The sequence below is a fragment of the Nyctibius grandis genome, chromosome 19, assembly GCF_013368605.1.
Source record: "Nyctibius grandis isolate bNycGra1 chromosome 19, bNycGra1.pri, whole genome shotgun sequence".
Classification (NCBI taxonomy): Eukaryota; Metazoa; Chordata; class Aves; order Nyctibiiformes; family Nyctibiidae; genus Nyctibius; species Nyctibius grandis.
In genome coordinates this window covers 3,665,485-3,687,885 of record NC_090676.1, presented here as the reverse complement: position 1 = coordinate 3,687,885, position 22,401 = coordinate 3,665,485, and the positions used below count along the sequence as shown (strand labels likewise).

At 44.2% G+C, this 22,401-nt stretch overlaps 1 protein-coding gene across 4 annotated transcripts; it reads left to right on the top strand.

The window, feature by feature from the left end:
• The first annotated feature begins 8,185 nt into the window (after positions 1-8,185).
• On the top strand, positions 8,186-20,797 carry LSM14B (LSM family member 14B). Of its 4 annotated transcripts, none has more exons than XM_068416284.1 (10): positions 8,186-8,377; positions 12,927-13,090; positions 13,447-13,582; positions 14,042-14,158; positions 15,967-16,137; positions 16,264-16,341; positions 17,386-17,547; positions 17,727-17,880; positions 18,908-19,087; positions 19,464-20,797. In XM_068416284.1, the coding sequence occupies exons 1-9, from the start codon at positions 8,257-8,259 to the stop codon at positions 19,077-19,079; spliced, it is 1,275 nt and encodes a 424-aa protein (XP_068272385.1). In that variant the 5' UTR covers positions 8,186-8,256; the 3' UTR covers positions 19,080-19,087; positions 19,464-20,797. The 4 variants fall into 4 exon arrangements, with proteins under 4 accessions (XP_068272385.1, XP_068272384.1, XP_068272383.1 ...); XM_068416283.1 differs by having other exon boundaries at positions 16,261-16,341; XM_068416282.1 differs by lacking the exons at positions 18,908-19,087; positions 19,464-20,797 and adding an exon at positions 18,216-18,411.
• Positions 20,798-22,401: the final 1,604 nt, after the last annotated feature.

Sequence of the window (22,401 nt, the reverse complement as noted above, 5' to 3'; positions counted from 1 at the left end):
ATCAAATACAACATCCCTGTGACTTTAAAAGCTATGTGAAGTTGCATACTGGTACCTGTTGGTATGAGCATACAACATGCTAGCTCTTACTCCTGTACTATTAACAGCATTTCCACTAACTCAAAGAGAAAAAAAAAAAGCCTGTGCAGGGCCAAGTTGCCCCTTTCCTAAAGCTTTCCTGACATTAAAAAAGATTCACAGAAAACAGAACCCTTAAACCTTCTCTTGCAGTTTGATGTTTTTAGGTGTTCTAAATTCAACCTTTTTAATTCAGAAGGATCATCTCTCCTACAGGAGCCACATCGTGCTCTTTTATATCTGGGTGGAGTAGTGAGCCACCTGCATCACACAGAGACTGAATCACTAACCCTTGCCCTGTAACGACCAGAGTGCGTTATTATCCTATTACAGCTCAGATAGTTATTTGAAAATTTATTCAGTACTATGTCACTTTGGGCTTCCAGTTCATTCCCTTGCAGATGCAAATATCAGATTTCTTTCAGTTTAGAAGAAAAAAAGATACGTTTTTTTCTAACTCACAACCTCACCCTCAACTCTACTTGGGGTTCTTTCCACTTCATCAACAACAATTAAGATTCTTCAGACCAGTTTATGCTCTGAGTTATACTTGCTCAAACCTTTTGCCCTCAAAACATCTTACTAACAACTGTATGTCCCAGATAGACTTTAGAAATTTGTCACAGGTGATGTCATGGGCAGAGTAAATGCTGAGGATGCTGCTGAGTAAAATGCAGAGTCCAAGATGAAGCTGTGAGGCTCTCTGGAAAAAAACTAAGCATGTTAATATGCATTAAGTGAGAAAATTGAAATGCCAAATCTCAAATGTCATTATTAGGGTTACTTTACAGAACAAAAATGTGGTTTAAAAGTGCACTAGCTAATAAAACCTTTGTCATCCATCAAGTAATAGAGAAACGAGGTATGAAGTACAAAGAATGCAAAGGCTTTGGAACAGTAAAAGTCAGAATTTTCAGGTGTATGTGGAAAGTTTGCACGCAAACACTACAACAGTAAGGAGAAGCGCGAGTTAGAACGGACCAGCGAGAGAGATACTGCTGTCTTATGTGAAGATTGATTTACAGTTTAGCTTCTAAAATGTGAAGGAGATTAAGTGCCAGTTTATTGCCATACAAAAACAAATTACTTTCTGAAACTGCACTAACATCCTATTGCTATGAATTACCTTACCATTCTTGGTATCTTTAACCTAAACCTGAATGAAAACCTATAAATTCCAAAGCCTGTTTAGTCTTATTTTAAAAAGTAAAATAACAAACATAAATGAAGAACACCACCCTAGCAGATAAAACAATGACTAATAGTTCACATCCTAAAAGTCATTTCTGAAACATGCCTTTTAAAACAAGTCCAAGAACCATTCAAGCTATGAAAACTGCAGCAGATGTTCTGCAGGGAAAGAACAGCATACTGCCGAGTGTAGGTAAAATGATACGTTGCCTAGCTGAACAGAAAGCAGCAGAATCTACTAGTCGTTTGTAAAACAGGTAAGGAGAGGGAGATTCATTTCTTTGGCTCAAGAACAGAGTCCACTATAGAGAATTAATGCAAATGAGGTCTCTGAACAAACACATCTGATAAAGGAGCTCTTTCCTCTATGTTCTCAGCCCAATGATGTATGTTGTCCTATGATTTGATTTGCACTTTCAAGGACTGGACGGCAGGGTCTTGGTTCAACCCCATTCAAGCCCCAGTGCTGATGAAATAGTGCTCAATAATGATAGCCTGAAAGTGTTCAATAATTTGTAGAGAGAAAAAGAAGTGCAGAGAGAGAAGGAGGAGCTCTTAAAGGCACACTGCTATGGAGCCTTCTGGAATTATAGCCAAACCCAATCAGTAAAGATAGATTTCTGTACAGGGAATGGTGACATTTGCTAGTCTGCAACATCCAGGCATCTGAAGTTGCAGTGAATACAACTTGTACTCTCCAAAACATACAATTTTGTTCTGAAAAGACAGTCCACAGAGCGATGTATCAGGCTGTACTCCCATCTGCTCCTTAATCTCTCCACTGAGACTACTGTCAAGTGTACCAAGTAGGTCAGTTGTGATAGTCTAGTTGTAACTTGGACTCTTTTCAGCCTAGAAGTGGATTTAGATCATTGGTTATCACTGCAGCTCTTGAACCTCTTGGAAAGTTGGGCATGAAGCTAAATACACATCTATATAAATATATACATCTTATGCTCCCACTTAATGTATAAACCTGAAACCCTACAAAATCTTTATTTGCAGACTAATCCTCTGCAGCGTTTTATCCCACAAAGACAATTTTTTGCCTCCTTTCTCCATTTATTATCTCCTATTGGCCTTTCAGCACAGTCTTCACTCCACTTTTTGCTTACTTCATGCCTGAAAAACCTTTACGAAATCCCACTTTCATCCCATCCCCTCACACCAGTGCATCTGTGAGAAGGAAACAGAGGCTTGCAGTTCACTTCAGCACAACACTACCCAAGAAAAAGCAGCCTATGCAGCAAAAAAAAAAAAAAGGCAGCGATTTTTCCTAATGGAACTTTGTGTTTTAGGCTATGTTCAGTGCTCCCCACTGTCCTAGATAGACAACTATCTCTCTTTATGCCCTAATTATTTCTAAACTTAGGTCTGAATCCTCTTACTCATTTGAATGGGAGATAGATGCCTAAACACCTTTTTTAGAATCTAGGTCTGGCTTGTAAGACTTCATCCTTCAATTTTTGTGACCAAACTGCAAACTTCAGCTTCGTCAGCCTTTTTTGTATCACGTACATTATCCATTTACCTGTCTTCATGAAAGGTTCTCTTAAAATTATCTCCAGCTTCCACATCCGTGAATAAATCACCACCTAGTTAGCCAAGATAACTTCATCTTGCCATTTGTGATTCAAAAAGCCTCAGTATAAAAGGTATTTGCACTTCTCTAAATGCTCTGTCACCCCATGCTTCAACAATGAAATGAATCGCAACAGCAAACAGGATTTTGGGTTGTATTCTTGGTCTTATGTTAGTACTGAGTACGGTTTTTAGTCTCATTTTCACAGCTTGTAAAGTAGACACTGTAGTGTAGCGATGTGAGTGTGAAAAAAGTCTGGAATAGCAATTTGAGTTCATTCTAATAAAAGATGTTATGCACGTCCAAGATATTTCAGTTTTGTAAAAATAAGTAAATGTATGTTCCCTCCTTACTCTGTTGCATCAGAAGTGTCCCAATGACTTCTAACCGCCATAGGTTCAGGTAATCAAACACAACTTTTATAAGTAGGCCCTATAGATTCACGAGGTACAAACAGCAAAGACTGGGCAGGTCAGAACGGCATTGTTGGCTTACCCCATAAATCTAAGTGGATATATTGAACCTATCTTAAAAAACTGAAGAGTTTAGAAGTCAGACTGGTAATTTGAATCTTCCACATGGAAGTGCTACACAAATAGAAAAATTCTCCAGCATTTTTTTTAAATTTTACCATTGTATTTTCACAAATACAAAAAGAAATTATCATTTTGCATTATAGTAAAGAACTGTCTTTCCCTGTAAAAATGATTGATTTAGCAGGGAGAAGAGTAAACTGGCTACAGTATGAAAAGTGGTACTGAATGCATACATGGAACAAGAAAATAAAGATACACTATTTTAATGTGAGTGTATTTATAATAAAGCTGTTGAAAAAGTATAGATTAAGAGGCCGTGAAATCTAGTAGGTAATTCAAAATGCTACTTTTAAAATCTCTATAGGAAAAGCTTAATCTCAGATGCTGACACCATACCTTATAAAGTCTGTGTATCTGTACAAAATAATAAGTTTGTTTTCAGCCAAACTCATGCAAACATTTCCTCCTCTTATATTTGTGTTTCATACAGTTAGAGCATTGAAATAAACAGCAATGCCCAAACTGTGGTCTTGCTTTGACCCTTTTGTGGGTCTGGATAAGAACTTTAAGCTCTCTGCCATCGCATCCTTACTGGTAAAATATATTTTGTCTTGACTGTGCAACACACTTGGACTGCTGAGAAATGCAATGGAATGATGCAGATTTATGCTAGCTCCACTAAGTACGCAGCCGAGGTACTAATTAAGAGAGCCAATCCCACACAAGCCTAAAACTATGACATTTTATAAAATATTTCATTTAAATACAGGAGTTAAACTGATTTTAAGTGTGATATATGGGGGTGGAATGAAAGATGTCAAAATTGAAATGTCTGAGGCACAGACTCAAAACTGGGAAGACAAGAAAGAGAGGAAGGGGAGAGAGGACGAAACAGTATTACATGTATTACAATCTCTGTATTTATTTCTGGAATAAAAGAGAACACCACTTATTGTTATGATGGAATTCTTTTCAGAAGAGATATCGCTTTTCCTGAGATGTAAGACAAACTAATGTAATGAAACATTCTTTCCTACATACATCATTGTATCTCTTTTTCTTAGACTGTGGGAATGGAGAAACTAATTGTATGAAGCACACATTATCTACATAAAAGTTACCAAGTTACTTATTCATGTTTCTATTTTTTATTTTAATTTCCTGAGTTCCTTCTCCTTCCCTCTCCCTTTTATTCTAGGTTCCTTCAGTTGACTTTACATGGTTTCTCCTTTATTCTACTTTCTCTGCTTTTCTTTATTTAGAATAAAAACACTTACATAGATGGATCATTTTTTTTTTTCCTTCTCATCTGTCCTGCATCTTTTCAGTTCCTTCATCTTTTTCTAGTCCCTCCTTCATTCCTGGGCTCTTTTCTACTACCCATTCCCCGCACCACTACAGAATCATGTTCTGTACTTGATGACCTTACCTTCCTTCCCTGCAGCTACCACATTTTTCTTTGAAACTACTGGTATGTTTCTAACTTTTCTTCCTCTAGGGCTTACATGTTTATCCCTTCCTTTGTATCATTTGTTTTGTTTGCCACACCCAAATTCAAATCTCCGTTCCACTTTCACCTCCTCCATTTTCCATGCTAGTCTCTCTCTTCCTTTTGAGGCCCTAACCTTCCCTGTGCCACCTCTGGTTATTTTTTCCCCCAGCCAACTCCTAGAATTTCAATTCAACCACTGCAACCATTAGCTGCCATTTTCCTCAGCTGCTGCACATGTCCTAGTAATTCCTACTGCCACCAACTGCAAACATATCCCACTGTCCCCAACTGCAAGAGGTGATGCTTCAGCAGCCAGTGCCTGGCTCACTTGTTCCAGCAGCTGGAGCTTGTTACAGATGTCTTTCCAACAGCTGCCCTCTGTCATTAACTCTTCCAGATATCAGTTCATCTCACATTGCCATGGATGTGGCCACCAGCCACCACGTAAGTGCTCTCTCACCATCATACAGCCCACAATTTTCATCATTGCTGTAAGTCACAGGTTTCTCTTTTAGCTACTATGAAATGTCATTAGATATATCGGTGGTGACCATCCCAAATGCCACTACTTGCATTCCAACTGCCATGGGAGTCTACTTTGTTCTGGCAACAGAGGTTTTCTGTAAATGAACTAGCTATGTAGTTACATACTCTGACTGTACCGTACCTCCAGTCTCCAAAGACCACAGTTACCAGTGGTCCAAAATGCTGATCTATGAAAGTTGTGTCTGCTGCTATCATGAAGTGCAACTCTGCTAGGTTTCTTCCTAGTACCATGATGAACTGCAATTGCCTTCTTCATTTGAAGCCAAATATTCCCTCTTCACATGAGGGATGCCCAGAATCGCACACTTGTCATGAATTTACACAGTGAAAGATGCCCTTTCATTCCCCCTTTCAACACTTAATGGATGAAGAACTGTATATTTTAGCAGAGTAAATAACACTAACAGGGCACTTAAAATGTCAGGTGTCATATTACTTCTTGCTGATCACTTGTTATCTCTGACTGTTGTCAAACAAAAGATACTGAGGAAATTCATTACAATAAGAGTATCTTCCAGGGGCAGGTCGATTTATGGCCATGATGATTATAACTAAAATTCTATATGTTTGCATATCTCTCCTTACCATTGTATAATTCATGCCACTTTGGTCTATTCTTCTCTTTCCATATTGCTTGAATTATTCTTCCAGCAGGATCCACATTGCTGTATTGGTAGGTGCGATTGCCCCTTTCTCTTTCCTGGTATTTAAAAAAAGAAGTGAAAGGATAAAATAATCATAATACCTTTTGCTGAATACAGAACAAAACACTGGAGCTAGAGGTGCTTATGACTCAGTGACATTTTGGTGTGCATAAAGGAAAAAACGAGTTGAACTGAATAACCCGGAGGCCCATTTACCATTTCTAAAAAGTATTCTAAGAGGGGAAATAAGGAACATGAAGTTAAATATATTGTGGAGTTGGAGAATATAAACCAAAAGAGGGAGTACTGCTTCTCTACCTTTGGTTGCATTGCCTATACTGCCATCATTTTTCTCATTCAAAGTAATTATTTGTGACTGCCCTGGACTGAGCATTTTATTATTATTATTATTATTTCTTGCTCTATTTTTTCTTCATTTGAACTTTTCCACATTCTTAAACTAGACGCTCCTCATACAGGGGAGCTAGGTGAGTTTTTTCATCAGGGATGTTTCTAAGCAGTAATTTGCCCGCTAAAGGGCACTGTTCACTGCAGTAAAAAAGGAATCTTTTCTTGCTCTGTATAGGTTATACTTAAGACCTAAAAAGATTGACTTTAAGGGCTTCCTTATTCAAAAATACTATTTGCCCTATTAGTATATATTAAATATTTTTTTAGCAACTCTTTCCATGCTGGAACAATGAAAATTTAATGAGACTGCACGTGTGTCCATAAGGGAGAGTGAGGAGGAAAGCATCTTCCCTGTTCAGACAGGGAGATCTGCTCTCCAGGCTGTATAAACAGCATGAAGAGTAGCACCATAAAATACATAAGGTCACAGGGTGGACAGCTTGGGGCATTTGGAGAACAGCTCTCCAAGGCATGGTGTGCAAGGAAGCAGGTCGTTGTGACATGAGCATAAACCTGTGGACTGCATACTACTGTGTCACTGTTGTATCACTGATGGAAGACATGTAAGCAAGGCATGGGCGCACGCAGCTCCAGCAAACCTCTTTACACTTAGACAATGGCTCCTGCTGTATTGTCTCCAGCTGCTGGTTTTGAATCTTATTCATTTGTGTCACACAAATTAGTGAGATTTGTGCACTCTGACCTGCTGCCCCTAATGTAACTGCCCTGCCTGATCCCCATCCACCCTCACGTTGGTTAGTGACTTCACCTCCTGTGACTATGTTTGCCAGATGCTACCGGTTGTCTCTCACTGACCCGCAGATGGAGACGGGGAAATCCCGGGAGACGCTGCACTGAAAGAGTCATTCTCCAGCTGCGGCCTAGCATTGTGGTCCCTCTGTCAGGGCGTGACTTGCCGCCATCGGCTAACCGGGTGCCTCCCATCTCGCCTGCTGAACAAAGGCCTGACGGGGCAGGCTCCCGGCACCCAGCAAGGGCTCTTCCAGCACGCAACCGGGCTCTTCAACCGCCACGGCACTGGAAGGAGAAAAAGGGGCTCGGGCGGGAGAGCGTTCTCGTCAGGGCACTGCTGCAGCTTGAGGCAGCTGGCGTCCGCGGGGAGCCTTGGCGCAGCCTCTCCGCTACCGAACCCCCGGGGGCCTGGTGGGCAGCGGGGCGAGGCGAGGCGGCTCTCAGGGCGGGAAAAGCTGCCCTCAGTGCCCGGCTCAGCGTGGGGTGGGGGGGGGGCGATCCCCCCCGCTCTGCTTTATGTGACAAAATCGCAGCGACACGAGTGAGCGGGCAGCGACACACGGCCCGGCTCTGTCAGCGACCCGGCCCGGCCCGGCCCGGCCCGGCCCAGCGGTGCGGTTACCCGCCGCCTGGCCCCGCCCCCCGCTCTCCCCTCAGCCGCGGCTCAGCGCGGGAACGGCGCGAGCGCTCGCCCCGCCTCGCCCCGCCCCTCCCGCAGCGCACGTGGCACCCGCGCCTGGGCTGGTCACGTGACGCGGGCTTCCCCCTCACCCCCCTCCCTTCCCTCCGCGTCTGACCCCGTCTCCCGTCTGGTCAATAGCAGGCGGCGGCGGCGCATGCGCGGAGGGGCCGCAGCACGCCCCCGCCCGGCCCCCCCCCAGCCCGTCTCCCTCCGCCCTATATAAGGCGCGCGCGGCAGGGCTCCCGGCTCCGCAGTCTGCGTGGGCGGGCGCGGCGGCTCAGCGCGGCGGTGCGGCGACCCGCGCGGCCTCCTCGCTCCCCTCGGCCCGGCCCGGCGGCGCCATGAGCTCGGGGACCCCCTACATCGGCAGCAAGATCAGCCTGATCTCCAAGGCGCAGATCCGCTATGAGGGCATCCTCTACACCATCGACACCGAGAACTCCACCGTGGCGCTGGCCAAGGGTGAGGCGGCGCGGGGGGGGGGGGGGGTGGTGGTCGGGCCTAGGCTCGCTCTGGCGTCGCGGCCCGGCGCTCACTGAGGGGACGCGGCGGGTCCGCCCGCCTCGCCCGCCCCCTGCGTCCCCTGAACAATGAGCCCGGCCTGGGCGAGCGGCGGCCGGAGCCCGCCCGCCCTGAGGGGCCGCGACGGGGCCCGCGGCTGCTCCGCGCTTGCGGCCGAGGCGGGGTGCGGGGAGCCGGGGGGCGGCGGAGCTGGAGCCCCGTGCCTTCAGCGCTGCTGGCTTTCCGTGAGTCAGCATTTGGGAGGCCGCTCCGCGACGCGGGGATGGGCACGGGCCGTGGCGGGGGCTTGCGGTGCCTCCCGCGGGGGCGCTTGGAGCCGGCGGGCAGGGCCCGGGATGTTGAGGAGCCGCTGGTTTTCACGGGAAGTTACCAGTCCCCGAAAAGGAAGATGAGCTGCCAGCAATGCTGGCTCCTCGTACTATTGTCAGAGCCAGAAAGGTGCTGATCTGCATCACAGTTCGTTGTTTGGTTCCCCTCTCCTGTCTGTACGTGGATGCCTGGAGGTATCTCGGTGCTTGGCTTGAGCAGGGCCCCAGGGCAGTGCTGGTGAAAACAGTTGCTGTTGATGTGTCTTTGTTCCTTTCATAATCAATAACTGGACTCTGCTCAGGTGAAAAGGGTGAGAGCTCGCCTACAGAGTGCTGTGGGGTATCTGCACGTGCACCTTACAGGCTGCTCATCAAGGCTTTGCATCTTGTTTCCCTGTAGAAATAGTGATCTTTATCTTCTACTTAAATGGTGTAATTTGGGTTCAGTTGTCACCTGCGCTGGGAACTCCCATATTTACTCTCAGAAAAACCTGTCCTGTCTTGTTTAGTCTCTCAAACAAGACCTTATTTCTGTATTGCTTTTAATGTCCAGCTTGGGTACTCCAGCTAATGTGCCTCAGCTTTTTCTTTCTCTGTGTGTTGTCCTTTCCTGTTCTGGGAAGTTTACACCTTCATTGACTTCAGCAACCCATCAGGGTTGTCCACAAACCAAACATCTTTTGTTTTAAAAGACTATCTGCTGGCATGAGACACTGGCTTGCCTGATTCTCAACTATCCTCAAGGCAGCCTGTGCCAGAGTATTTATTCAGTATAATGATGTTCATGTGATGCTGGACATGAGTATTTTACACCTATTAATGTGTATTCTGAAGTTAAAAATGTGAGTTTTCACAAATTCGCTTCTTTTCTAGGGACAAAGCTATTTATGTTAGTGTTTCTCTCAAAGTAATTGAGAGGTTGCAGGAAGGATGCAATTCCTTTCCTGTATGTGCAGGAAGGTCTTTGCCTTTACCCAGCAGCAATGGGTAAATGGTTTCTTGTATAGTTCTGGCTTCCACATAGCACTTGCTACTTCAGAGCTCAAGTGGCGTGTTTCAAAGGCGTCTGTGATTAAAGTGCTTTATGGTGTGAGAAAGTACATGCTTTGTATAAGATTTCTGGCAGTTCTTGTATTTATTGGTCTCTTAGTGTTCAGTTTTGATGAACTGGAATGCCTAAGAAGTAGTTGTTACAATAGATGGAGAATACATTTTTCCCTACTTAAAGTGCTGCTCTATAAACTTTACACTACAAACCCTGCTTTTCATTTTAGCTCAGAGGGGTTTTTAAATTTAAAGACTTTATATCAAAATTGTTGATCTGTTCATAATTGTGACACTAATGTTGAAGTTGGTGACAGCAATATCAACCCTGTGCGTAGGGGGGACCAGCGGTTTAAAACACTTGATCTCTAAAGGGCTGGAAGAACCATGAATTACTGACAGGCAGTTGAAGTTGTGCAGATAGCTAGTAAATTATTATAGAGCCCTAGATGTCACTGTTCAGGGCTTGGACAACTTCAGTATGTAATGTAAGTGTTATTCTCTTGACTTTTATCATCAGAGTGATATAAACAAATGTTTAGGTTGAAAGAGACCTCAGGAAGGAATCTGGTTCAGCCTCTTACTCGAAGCAGGGCTAACTTCAATTGATTTGTATTTGGTTCCTGTTAAATCTCGACATATGCACAATATCTTAAACACTGGAGAAGGAGATTCCATGTGCTTAATTAAGCACTGTAAGAAAGTTGCTGTCTTGTTAGATGCTAAACTTAAATTACAAACAAAAGAAGCTTAAGCCCATTATTGTCCTGTTGGCAGCGAACAGCAGAAACTTACTCCCCCTTCTGTAGAAGTCTGAAGAAACTAGAGGTTTTGAGCAAGAAATATACACATAAGCTCTGCTTTCCAGGCATCCAGTCACCCTTGTTATGCTTCCTGACCCATTAGAGATCTAGCTCAACAGAGCCCTACGCACGAGTACAAACTGTGTGGTAGAACACTAGCTGCAGCGTGGTGTGGGATTGATTTTTGTGGTCATCTGTAAACAATAGTCACTGTAACTCTTCATGGGAGACAGCCCTTCAGACCTTCACAGAAACTTAAAGCTGTACTTTGTGATGTGCCAGAAACTGTTAAACACTTAAAATGCAGGGGCAGGCATGCTCAGCTCCTAGAGCCCTCCCAAATGCCCTCACTGCTGTTTTTTCTCCAACAAGGACATAGTTTTCCACGTTTTTAGTTAGAAGCCTTGGGACCAGCCAACTGGGAAGCTGCTTGGACAGCTTTGGGCTTTGCAGGTCATGTGTTTCTCTATGTGGAAGCTGACAGGCTGATCCTGGTGCTCAGAGAAGATGTGGTGCTTTCCAAGCTAGCCATGGGATTCTGCAGTAGTCCCCGGATAGCTTTGGTATGTCTTGCCATGAGCTATGTGCTGTAATAATCTAATCTTGAGCAGGGTTCTCAGTGGTACTAAAAGGCCACAAGTATTGCCTTCAGTTTATAATCTGTTTCTAGTTGACTGGGTTACAGCTGTAATGTGATCAAACAGCAGCTGGAGATCTGAACTTGGAGAGGTTATATACCCTAGGAACTAATGGAAGGCGGTCCTTCAAAGGAAGCGACTGACAGCTTGTCCTTGCACCAGTTAAGATTCCCTTCCAGTTAGGTGTGAGCTGAGGTGCTAAACAACATCAACATGATGGGGCCAAAGGTTGGCACTGACCCAGTGTACCTGAGCTTACTGCTCCTTGTGAGCTGACATATGTGTTGAACAGAGGTGAAGACTGCTTGTGGCACTAACTGCTGCTTGGTGGGGGAACCACCTGGACACAGCTTTTCATCTCTGAGAACAGGACTGTTGATGAGTAGTCCTGTCTACAACTGTCAATACTCCTAGGAAGTTAGTAACAGTATAGTATACCAGGGATGCTCAACACTGGGGTTGAGTGGAGCTACTTTTTGCTGCCCTTTTTCTGGGGAAGTTGTGGTGCTCCCTATCATCCAGGTGACAGGGCTGTCTGTGCTTATATCTTTCCAGCTGTGCAGTGGGAGTGGCAGCTGGCTGGCACATCACCACAAACTGACATGGCAGGTGCTTGTGAAAGGTCTGTTAAGGATGTAATTTGTAAAGGTACTGCAGGACTCATGGCATGTCCTGGCAGAGAGGTTGAGTACTTCTGTGGTAACCTGTTAGAAGCAATTGATGCAACTCCCATACAGAATTCTTCTATTGGCAGAAAGCATACATCAGACCAGTATGTGCTGGTGCTTATCTGAACATGAAAACAGAAAACAACTAGACTAGTAAACTTGATGAGCTTCTGTAACTTGTGGCTGAAATTTCAAGCTTTCATATGTCAGTGTCTGATGTAACTATACTAACCTGTTTTCCTGCACTAATAATTTAGTAAGTCTGAGTCTGACCTCTTCCTCTTTAATGGCTGAAATTAATTTATGCCTTTACATCGTAGCTGCCACACAGTCAGCTGCAGCTTTTTTCCACTCTGATGTATAACATCACTGGTTAGTACCTGCTCAAGTGTTCCGATAGCTGGGACTCAGTAAAGCCTCAGTAGGCACTGGGGTTTTGGATTTATCACTAAAAGCTTACTTTGTAATCAGTGGATGTTAAATCATAAAACCAGTGGCATGGAGTAGAGATAATTTTAATAAAAGCTCTTGTTATTGATAAAACTTTACCTCTATCTGTATAATAAATCTATGAAACCAAAGGTGCAAATTTGAGCTCTAAAGCCTTCTAAGATTTATTTTTTTTCCCCCTGCTGCTTCAGGGGCCTCTCCTGTGGTCTGTTGCAGTGGCAGTTGTCTCAAGTTGAATGCTTGCATAGGGCAGGGGCTGGGGAGGGAAGGGGAATATGGCAGTACAGCACTGCGGGGGAAGCCCTTGGTTTTGGAGTAGGATTCTTCACTCCAGCTGGTCTATGGTCTTTACCTTCACAGCTTGATGTAAACAAAACTGTTTATACAGGCTGCTGAAAGCGTTGCATTTGAGGGAACAGATGTGTGCAATAAGGAGACTCAGGGTTCTGGAGGTAACCTTATTTTTTGTTGTTACTTTTGGCAAGTACTACAAGAGTACGTTTTAATTGCGTAAATCTTAACTTACACAGTGCTGCAATGGTAATACTGGACTAATAGTAATCTTTCTAATGCTCAAGTGCGATCCTTTGGTACTGAAGACCGGCCCACAGACAGACCTGCTCCTCCAAGAGAAGAAATCTATGAGTACATTATTTTTCGAGGAAGTGACATCAAAGACATCACTGTCTGTGAACCTCCAAAAGCTCAACATACTCTGCCACAAGATCCTGCCATTGTTCAAGTAAGTTAGCCTGAAGTATTGATAGAAAGCTATGATAAAACGTTGATGATGAAAAACTTGATTTTGGTATAAAGTTAGAAAAATGAAGGCCAGTAAGTATCTCCAGGAATCTTCAGATTGAAGCATCCTGAATTTCATTGTAATGTTTAAAATAGCAGCAGCATTAAAGACTTCAGTCAACAAAAGCCAGAGCTAGTTTACCTAGCTGAGAATGCAGGAAAATCATAAAGAGGTAAACTAACCCTTCTCAGTATTTACTTAAACTTTAGTAATGCTGTACATGAAGTAGAGAATCACTGCCAAAGCAAGCTGACTTCTGGACACTGTAAATGGAAATGTGCTTTGTCTTGTTACAGTCTTCACTGGGCTCTGCCTCTACATCATCCTTTCAGCCACATGTGCCTTACAGCCCGTTTAGAGGTATGCCACCTTACAGCCAGCTTGCTGCCAGCTCTTTACTTAGCCAGCAGTATGCAGCTTCATTAGGTTTAGGTAAGTAAAAACTTTACTTGCTGGAGTAAAGGTACAGTCCTTGTATGCAGCTACTGTAAAACCAAATAACAGTAACTAATACCAAATTCCTTGCCAAGTGTCAGGCTGCAACAAACAGTGAATAACTAGTTAACAGCTTTGTGCAATGATCTTATTGCAAGGAGGTGTGCATTTCACTTACACACACAGACAAAAGAAACAAGCAAGCTAAATAGCTAAAGTTTCTTTCTGAAAGTAATGCGAATACCTAACAGTTGAGGCCAGTTCATTTCTTACCCAACATGCCTTACATATACATCACATGTAAAAAGAACTTGTATTGCCAGAGAGGACTGTAAATAAGCTGCTCTAATGCTGTTCTAGAGATTCTTGTATCTCTTTCCAAGTCCTTCAGATGTTTCACTACCTTGTATCTTATCCATATATCTTTGCTTTCTCTTCTTCCCTCTATCTCTTTAGAGAAATTGGTAAGCCCTCCAGCATCAGCAGCTGCTTCCAGCCCTAGTTCTTCTCCGTCTCCACAACCTGTTTCAGAGCCTGACATGTCTTCAGAGCCCCATCAGCTCTCTTCCAAGGGTAACAGCAGTTTGAGGACTCCAAATATTTGGAAGAACTGCATGGCACTTGCAAACACTCTGTTCTTGTTAACCCCTCCTAGAATGATAGTACTTATATGGGTAATGCTAGTAGAAATAGTTTGTTCTCAGCTGGTTTTGCCTTTCATTATGTGAAGTATTCCTCCTGTCCTAGAAGTATCAATTAGAGAGACAGGAGAAAGACAAAGTACAGGACAGCGGATCCTCTTGTGTAAGTATCAGGAGAGGGCTGAGGTTTAGGGATGTTGATGTGCTGCGTCCTATCCAGGAACATGTCTCACCATAGAGACTGGATGAGGAATTAATTTGTCTTTCCTGGAAAGACAAGCACACTTCTTAAATTGTGGGTGGCCTTGCTGTTAGAGACCTAGGTTAATAGAAAATTGAGGAGTATTGCTGTAATTGAGGAAATATTGGGATAGATTCCGTGCATAATGGGGCATAGTACCTTGTCAAGACTTCCCAATTAGTAAAGCATGACTAACAGTAAGCAATTTCTGAGTTGTGGTAAGCTGAGATAACATAGTTCTGGGTGCTTGCTTCTGTGTGTAAACACTTGTAAAGGAGGTTGAGTAGAGATACTAGACTGACCATCCTCAGAGCAGAGAGACCAGGTGCAGCCTGCATTTAATCATGGTAATTAGTTTCATCTGTTTTTAACTTAAGCATGTATGCTTGTGTTGGCATGAAATTATTTTTACTTATTCTCTGGTTTTGGCCATCTATCTGTACATACTTTCTCAACATCCTGGCTAAGCTTTGAAACTTTCTCATGTTAAACTTGCACAGCAGCTTTGTCCTACTGAATAATCCTTAGGATATGTCTGTCTTCCTTGCAAGTTTTCCAGGTGTACATTAACTGGGAACCTGCATGATGTTACCTACTGGGTATATCTCATGTGGACTTGTGTGACCCAGAAGTGTCAGTGGCTTGGTTTGTGTGTACTCTTCAGCTTTTCACTTTTCTTGCTCTTAAAGTATATTCAGTTAAATTTTGCTTCCAAGCAGTTCCTACGCATAACTACATAAGCCTGTAGTACTCCAAAACTTCTAATTAAATCTAGAATGCAGTGTTTCTTCTGAGTACTGAAGACTGTCACTTTTTAATATAATTGGTGTAAGGTATACCAAACCATGAAAAGTATTTACATGTTTTGTAGTGTGAATAAATAAGCCTGGATGGAAGAGCAACAGAAGTCTTGGTAACACTTTGGCCTTGACCAAGAAGGAATTTAAAAGGGTAACTTGGAGATCCTGGTCTGGTTTCAGGTTTTCTTTGTCTGAAAGCTAACAATAAGCAATGAAGTTGAAGGATTTCTAAAAGCATCTCACAAAATGGGATATAGTTGAGGTGGTTAAGCTTTGCAAAACTTTTTTGACAAAGTGGGGAAGCTTTCTTGGGCAGTTTCAAGATGGTGGATTGTTGCTTCAGATTTAAAGTATCATGTGAAGTAAAATCCTGCATAACCAAGGATACACCTAGAAATTAGAATTTGGTATAAACTGTCTAAGGGTCTGACCTGGCTTTCTTACCTAATGTGTGTCTAACTTGGTTTAAGAAATAAATGGGTAGATTTCCTGATTTTAAGGCTCTGGATTGAAGAGCCAAGACTCATATGGCAGCAGTACCTTACCTAGTGTATATGCCACTTAAACATAGTGTGTAATGATAAACACTCCAGGTTTTGAGTAATTCTTGACAGAACGGTTTCTCCATAGAAGTGGGTAGGGTTTGAACAGTGTTGGCACATTTTCTGAGAGGCACTTAGTCATTGGGATTTTTTCCAGGTGCTGGCTTTCCTTCTGTTCACCCAGTCCGCAAAAGCCCCATGGTAGAGCAGGCTGTTCAGACTGGCCCAGTTGACAACATGAATTCACAAAAGCCACCCCCAGTGAAAGTAACTCCAGGGGTTCAGCGCAACGGACGGCAGGTTCCACAGGGCACCAGTAAGACAAATGGTATGTGTGCACCACTTCATCCTTCAGTGCTGTTCTGAAGGATCATTCGAATGTGCATAGCAAGACTAAACTGTTTCAGTTTTGTTCTTATGCTCCTTTATTAAGTTTATCCTTCTTGTTCAGTAGATACAGTTCAGGCAGCACCTGTGCAAACCCAAGGACAGGTGAATGATGAAAACAGAAGGCCTCAAAGGAGAAGATCAGGTAGGTTAACCTGACACTAAACAGTCTCTTTAGCTTATAAAGGCGAATACTGTTAATTTCAGCGAAGGATTATCGGACAGAAGATTGAGAGCAAAATAAAGCTTGATAAGTCTTTGAGCATCTGGAGATGCTTCCCTATCAAAATAGGTTCTGGAGTCACAGAAGTTCAGAACATTCCAGTGACAGAGTTTTAGTGTCTTTTCTAGAAACCTGAAGGTATGTTACAAAAATTGATGCTATGAGTTGGCAGCAACAGCTAGATTTCTCTCAGTCCTGAAGTATTTTTACTGGGAAGGGCAGCCTGTTTAAGAACTTCCAGAGTTCTTACAACTGAGAGGAATATGGAGCCCTTGCTTCCATAGAGCAGAGTTCTTATCTCAAGACTGCAATTTAAGCACGGGTCAAAAGGCAGTGAAATTAAATTCAAACGAATATTTCTGCCCAAGCAAAACGAGAAAAGGCAGGAAACAAAACTCAGACTCTGAGGTCTACAAATCAGTTTGCCTGAGCGCAGCACTGTGGAAGGGGTTATGTTACAGCTTTTCCAAAAAGGAGTTGATAGCTTCTCAGTTGGAAACCAGAAGCTGTACGCAGTAGAAGCTCCTTTTGTGGGTAGATGAGTCTGGGGTGGACTTTCTGAAACCAGTGACCTGCTCCTTTTCGCCATCGTGACAGGTTTGCAGACTCATTACAATACCATGCTTGCAGAAGAATAGCAGACAGAAAAGATAGTTTTCCCCACTTGCCTCAGCTTTTCTTGGCATGGTGCTTGTTCTGATTTCCTCTGCTCACACTGGAAGGAAAGTTGGGTATGCTCTGTCTCAATGGTAAGACTGTCATCCAGGAATGCTCTTCAGAAAGTTAAAGTATTGCTGTAATATGTCTTCTACAGCCAAGTTCAGAAGTTACTTTCAAAGAGGTGTGGCCTAACCACAGGACTGGAAGCCAGAAACTCCTGAGTTCTACCCTTGGTTTCCTTTGGTCTTGAGCAAGTCATTTAACCTCCCTGCATGTTACCAAGTGTTTAAACTCTCCTACTTTCAGGAAACAGGAGAACCAGAAACCGTTCTAGAGGACAAAACAGACCAACTACTGTGAAGGAAAATACAATAAAGTTTGAAGGTGACTTTGACTTTGAAAGTGCAAATGCACAATTCAACAGAGAGGAGCTTGATAAAGAATTCAAGAAGAAACTAAACTTTAAAGGTTTGTGACTTTGTTAAATGTGAATTGCCGAGCTAGTAGTAAACACTGCATAGAGAAACCCGTTCTGAGAAACTGCATGATTACATGTGGCAGCATCTCAAATCTTGTTTGAGGGAGCAAGAGAACAGATGGCTCTTCACTATGCATCAAGGAAGTGTAATATGTTTTATTATCTTCAGATGACAAAGCAGAGACGGGGGAAGAAAAAGGGGACCCTGGAGTGGCAACTCAAAACAATGACGGTAATGCAGAGGAGGACCTCCTGGGACCCAACTGCTATTATGATAAATCCAAGTCTTTCTTTGACAACATTTCTTCAGAACTGAAATCTAGGTGAGTATTTTCTAAAAGCTTGCCTTTTTAAAATGCAATTTTAGGCATAGAATTCTAGAGATAACCTGTGTCACAGGGTTTCATTATTTAAAAATCTTAAGAGTGCAAGAAAGTCAACAAAAGAGTCTTTAGAAGGGAGTACTACCATACATTTGATGGCTCATGAGTGATATTAACCAAGCTTCATGCAGTGGGATCAAACAAAAAGCAAGGATTTCAGCTGATACTGATACACTTGCCTAAACTATGATATAGGAATTTCCAGTTCTGTTTCCCAGTACTGACTTTGAACCCATTGATTTTAAACAAACTTCTTATCTTGTTTGTGGGAGGAGGCATCAGGGTCATGCTGTGCTGAAGATGGTGCAACTTGCAGACAGGAGCGAGCTAAGCCTGGAGTCTGGGCAGAGAGGAGGTCAGGTCTGTCTGTGGAAATGCATTAAGTTAAACATTGGGAATATTACAAGAAAGCTTCATCTTTTGCTGCTGATGCTGATGTTACCAACTGCCTGGTGAAGTCAGACATCCCTTTAGTGTCAGTATGTGAAATCCCTTGGTAATGTTTGTGCTTCCCTTCAGCCAAGCTTTCTTCCCTGTGCTCGCTGTGCGGTGCTCAGGGCCAGGCAGGCTCTGAGGCAGGAGCACACCGGTGCTGGGGAGCTCCCTCAGTAGCAGCCTGACGAACCTCTGTTGTGACAGGGCTCCTGTGTTTCTGGAGAGGCTTCACTGGACTCAGGAGTTTGTAGTTTTCAAGAAACAAGACAGGGTTTGAAATGCTAGTAAGACAATGTTCAACTCTTTTCTAGGCCCATCTTTAGTTTTACGGTATGAAAGTAGCTTACAAAAGCCAACAGCTGTCACTTCTAAATCCATGCTTAGCAGAGGAATTGAGTCAGTGAGCATGTGTATGCTGCAGCTGGTTCTTGTTGCAGTCCAGTCCAACAAAACAGGGTGCTTGACGCTTCCTAGCTGAATGAGTTGGTGGCTATTTAATGTTTGTATTAAAGCTGAATGCAGTCTTGTTCAGTTCTAGGCGTACCACGTGGGCTGAAGAAAGGAAGCTCAATACAGAGACATTTGGAGTGTCTGGACGGTTCCTTCGTGGCCGCAGCTTTCGTGGTGGATTTCGAGGTGGAAGGGGTAGCGGGGCGGCGAGGCGAAACCAAACCACTCACAGAGCTGGTACTGGCAGAGTGTAACTTCAGAGGCAAGTGTTTTAGCAAGATAAATGTGGTCTCTGAGCCAGCTTGGTCTCCTATTCCTTGCCTGAACTGTCTGTGCAACCTCTTTTGCTCTCAAGCCTCATGGATATATCAAGAATTGTCACTTACTGTGTCTGATCGATCCTTCTAAGTGGTAGAAGGAAATAGGAGCAGTTTTAAGGTGTTCTTTAACATGCTGATTGTTCTGTTGATTTCTTGGGCTAGGCTTCTGTCTGAGAAAGCAAGAGCTGCTTGTCTGAGCTGAGGCTTTCTAGCTAAGTATTGCAGTTGATTACACGGGTGTGAACTTTGCTGCTTTTCTTTTTCTTGGGAGATGATCCCCATGGTATCAAATCTAATTCTACCTCTTTTTCTGAATAGGTTCTACCATCCCTCCTGAGAAGGTGAAACTGTATATAGAAAGAAAACAACCAACTGCTGCACTAATGTGGGAAAATGGTTCATATTGTTTACTGTCTCAGCTCAAGCGACAGAACTTCATGTACTACTGCTTATATTCTGGACTTGTTTTGGACCAGCCAACTGTCAGCTGGAATATTCTTTGGAAGAGGGAATGTGTTTGGGGTACCTTCTTCAGGGTGTCTTTTTTGTTTGTGTTTGTTTTTTTTTTAAGTGCAGACTAACTTACACAGTTCTTCTTTCTGGGTCTCTCAAAGGCTGCTATAGTCTAAGCTTAAAAGTAAGACTCCTTTTCTGAACCCTGAAGAAGAGAAATCATGCTATTTTAACATGGAACCAAAGCTCACGTGAAAATAAACCAGCTATAATTTGTTGGTTCTGAGTAACCAAATGGATTTTTCAGTGCTGCTGGTCTCACTGTTCTTGGCAGCAGGTGTGAAGTAGCACTTGGCATCTGGAAGAACGGATGCCTGGTGCTGAGGAGTTATGTGTATTGTCACTTGGGAATACTGGATTGTTGATCATGTAGTAGTGTAACTGACTGTACAACTGCTTGTCGGCTGGTACTAACGTGGAGGTACTGCAGGTTTACACAGAGCCGTGACTCTCCCTGGAGCTGAAGGGTGCTGGGTGCTCCTCAGGGGCTTGGGGATCCTTCCTGGGTCAGGGCATCAGGAGGGACAGCGTGCTGTGCCCTCGGCAGGACAGGAGCGGCCAGTGACTCCGCTCGGAATAAAGACGTTTTGGCTGTAGTTGCCTGTCTGGGAAGGAGACCCAAAGCTCTGACTTCTTGCCTGGGTTTGTACCTCGCTCCTAGGTAGTACCGAACGCCAGCAGTTCTCTGTACAGTAGTAGACTGTGGTGGAACACTATGGAATGTTTTCATTAAACTAGGGATGGGAGTCCATATAATGAAGCTTAACAGATGGGCGTGTTTCATTTGTTTCCTCTGTACCCCCCATACTGTAAATAGTTTAGTTGTTTTTCTTTTGTTTTTAAAAATCTGTATGTGGGGAGAGGGGCTGGGAGGGGGGTTATGTTTGTTTGCATGAATAAGTGGGTTAAATTGCTGTAGGCATGTGTCCCTTTTTTGGTTGGTAGGGAATTCTGTTGAAAAAGCACCTTGACGACCGAACCCCTTACATAGCTAGAACTTTTTAGTTACGCGTTGACCTAGGTTCCTGTAAAAGCTTGGATTTATTTTTGTAGGACTTTATTGCTAAGAATTAGAACATAGCAGTGGGGCTGCTCTTTGGAGTAATGTAAATTGTAATTATAATAAACATGTAAATGTTTCATGTTTCCCTCCTCCTTTGTTCTGCCCGTAGCTCGGTACCATCAGTCCGTACAGCTGGTCAGGTGCCTGTCCTAGCAGGGCTCCAATCTAAATCAGATAAAACCGTACTGTAGAGTTCTGGGAAGCTGCTGTGTGGTATTTGAAACGGGCTTAATGGAATGGTGCTGCGAGAGCCCAGGTGGCTGTGGTAAAAAGAGCAGTTGTTAACTTCTGTGTAATAATGCCTTACTTGTGTTCAAGGCAGCAGTTCCCTGTGGTTCTACAGTAAAGCCCCAGAACTAACCCATAGGACACAAGCGTGGTTGCTGTCCCTGCTGCAGTTACTGTGCTGTGGAGGCAGCCCAGCCTCTCCCAGCAGAGCGCTGTGCCTGGCTCATCCTGGTGCGAGGGGACTGATGGCTCAGCCCCTGGGCTAGTTCACTGCGTGCCCTTCACCCCCAGGAACGAGCCCTGTCAGCTTTCAGGTGACAGTTTCCCACATGAGGGAACAACGCTGGTAACTTGTGCAGGAAGCCAAACACAGCTCTTGTAAATTCAGTCCAAGGACTGATAAATGAAACAACACTCCTGAGCAGGGGAGCGCAGCGCTGCGGCTTTCCTGGCCTTGGCTCCTGGGCGCTGCCCTGCCCACACTTGGCAGCGTTCAGCTGTAAACAGCCGAGTTGTGGTGCGAGAGGCTGGGAGCACGTGAGCGTCACTGCCGGCGTGTGCCTGCTGCCTGGAGCTGCCTGGCTGAGGTCCCAGCACCTTCCTGGGGGCTCTGGGGTATCCTGGGGTGGGGGCTGCTGCAGCTGAGCTCCCTCTAGCTGGGGCCTGGCTGTGCCTCCTGCCATCTCTGCCTGGCTTTGTACCTGTAAAACCAGGTGTTGGCTGTCACCAACCCCCTGGAGAGCTGCTTTCAGGGGCTGTTCCCCTTCCACCCTTGCCTATAAACAGGGACACTTCTACAATGAAGTGGCACCTACTGCTGTTGGCAGCAGGTGCTGAGCCTGGGAGGGGAGAGCTCCGGAGGTGGAGAGGCCTGAGGCTTCTCTGGAAGGGGAAAGGGCAGCACGAAGCACTACAGCACAACTTGGGGAGGGTCTTGCCAGCTGCCTTATGGTGCTGGGATGGTGACAGCAGATCCATCTGCTGGAAAGAGCTTGTCAGTGGCCTGAACTGGAGAGCAGAGATGCCACAGTGTAAATACCTGCCTGAAATGAAACTCCCCATTCCTGGTCACAGCTCCTTTATAGGCTAGTTTTAAAGCATGTGAGTAGAGAGTTGTCACCTGACACCTTCCCATGTGTATATTTCTACATTTATTACATGATACATGTTAATGTCTGCAGTGAGTTGATGGCACAGAGCCGATCCTGCCTCTCAAGAGCAATGTGACTGCAGTGTGCAAGGCAGGTCTGTGTGTCCCTTACAGCACCTGAGCCATCGCCTGCTGCTGAGGGGAAGAGAGAACCAGCTCACGCTATTGCTGGGTTTAACCAAGTCAAACCCAGCTCCTGGGGTAATGAACAGAAGCAGCAGTGTCAGGGTAAGTACAAAAGGAGAACCTAGAGCAGAGCATTACAGTTTAACTGCGGTGGATGTAACATTCTTTATAAGTAT

Coding starts and splice junctions, on each gene's coding strand:
- LSM14B (XM_068416281.1), top strand. CDS start 8,257: ATGAGCTCGGGGACCCCCTACATCGGCAGCAAGATCAGCCTGATCTCC. Junction 13,583..14,041: donor TGCAGCTTCATTAGGTTTAG/GTAAGTAAAAAC, acceptor CTATCTCTTTAG/AGAAATTGGTAAGCCCTCCA. Junction 14,159..15,966: donor CCATCAGCTCTCTTCCAAGG/GTAACAGCAGTT, acceptor GATTTTTTCCAG/GTGCTGGCTTTCCTTCTGTT.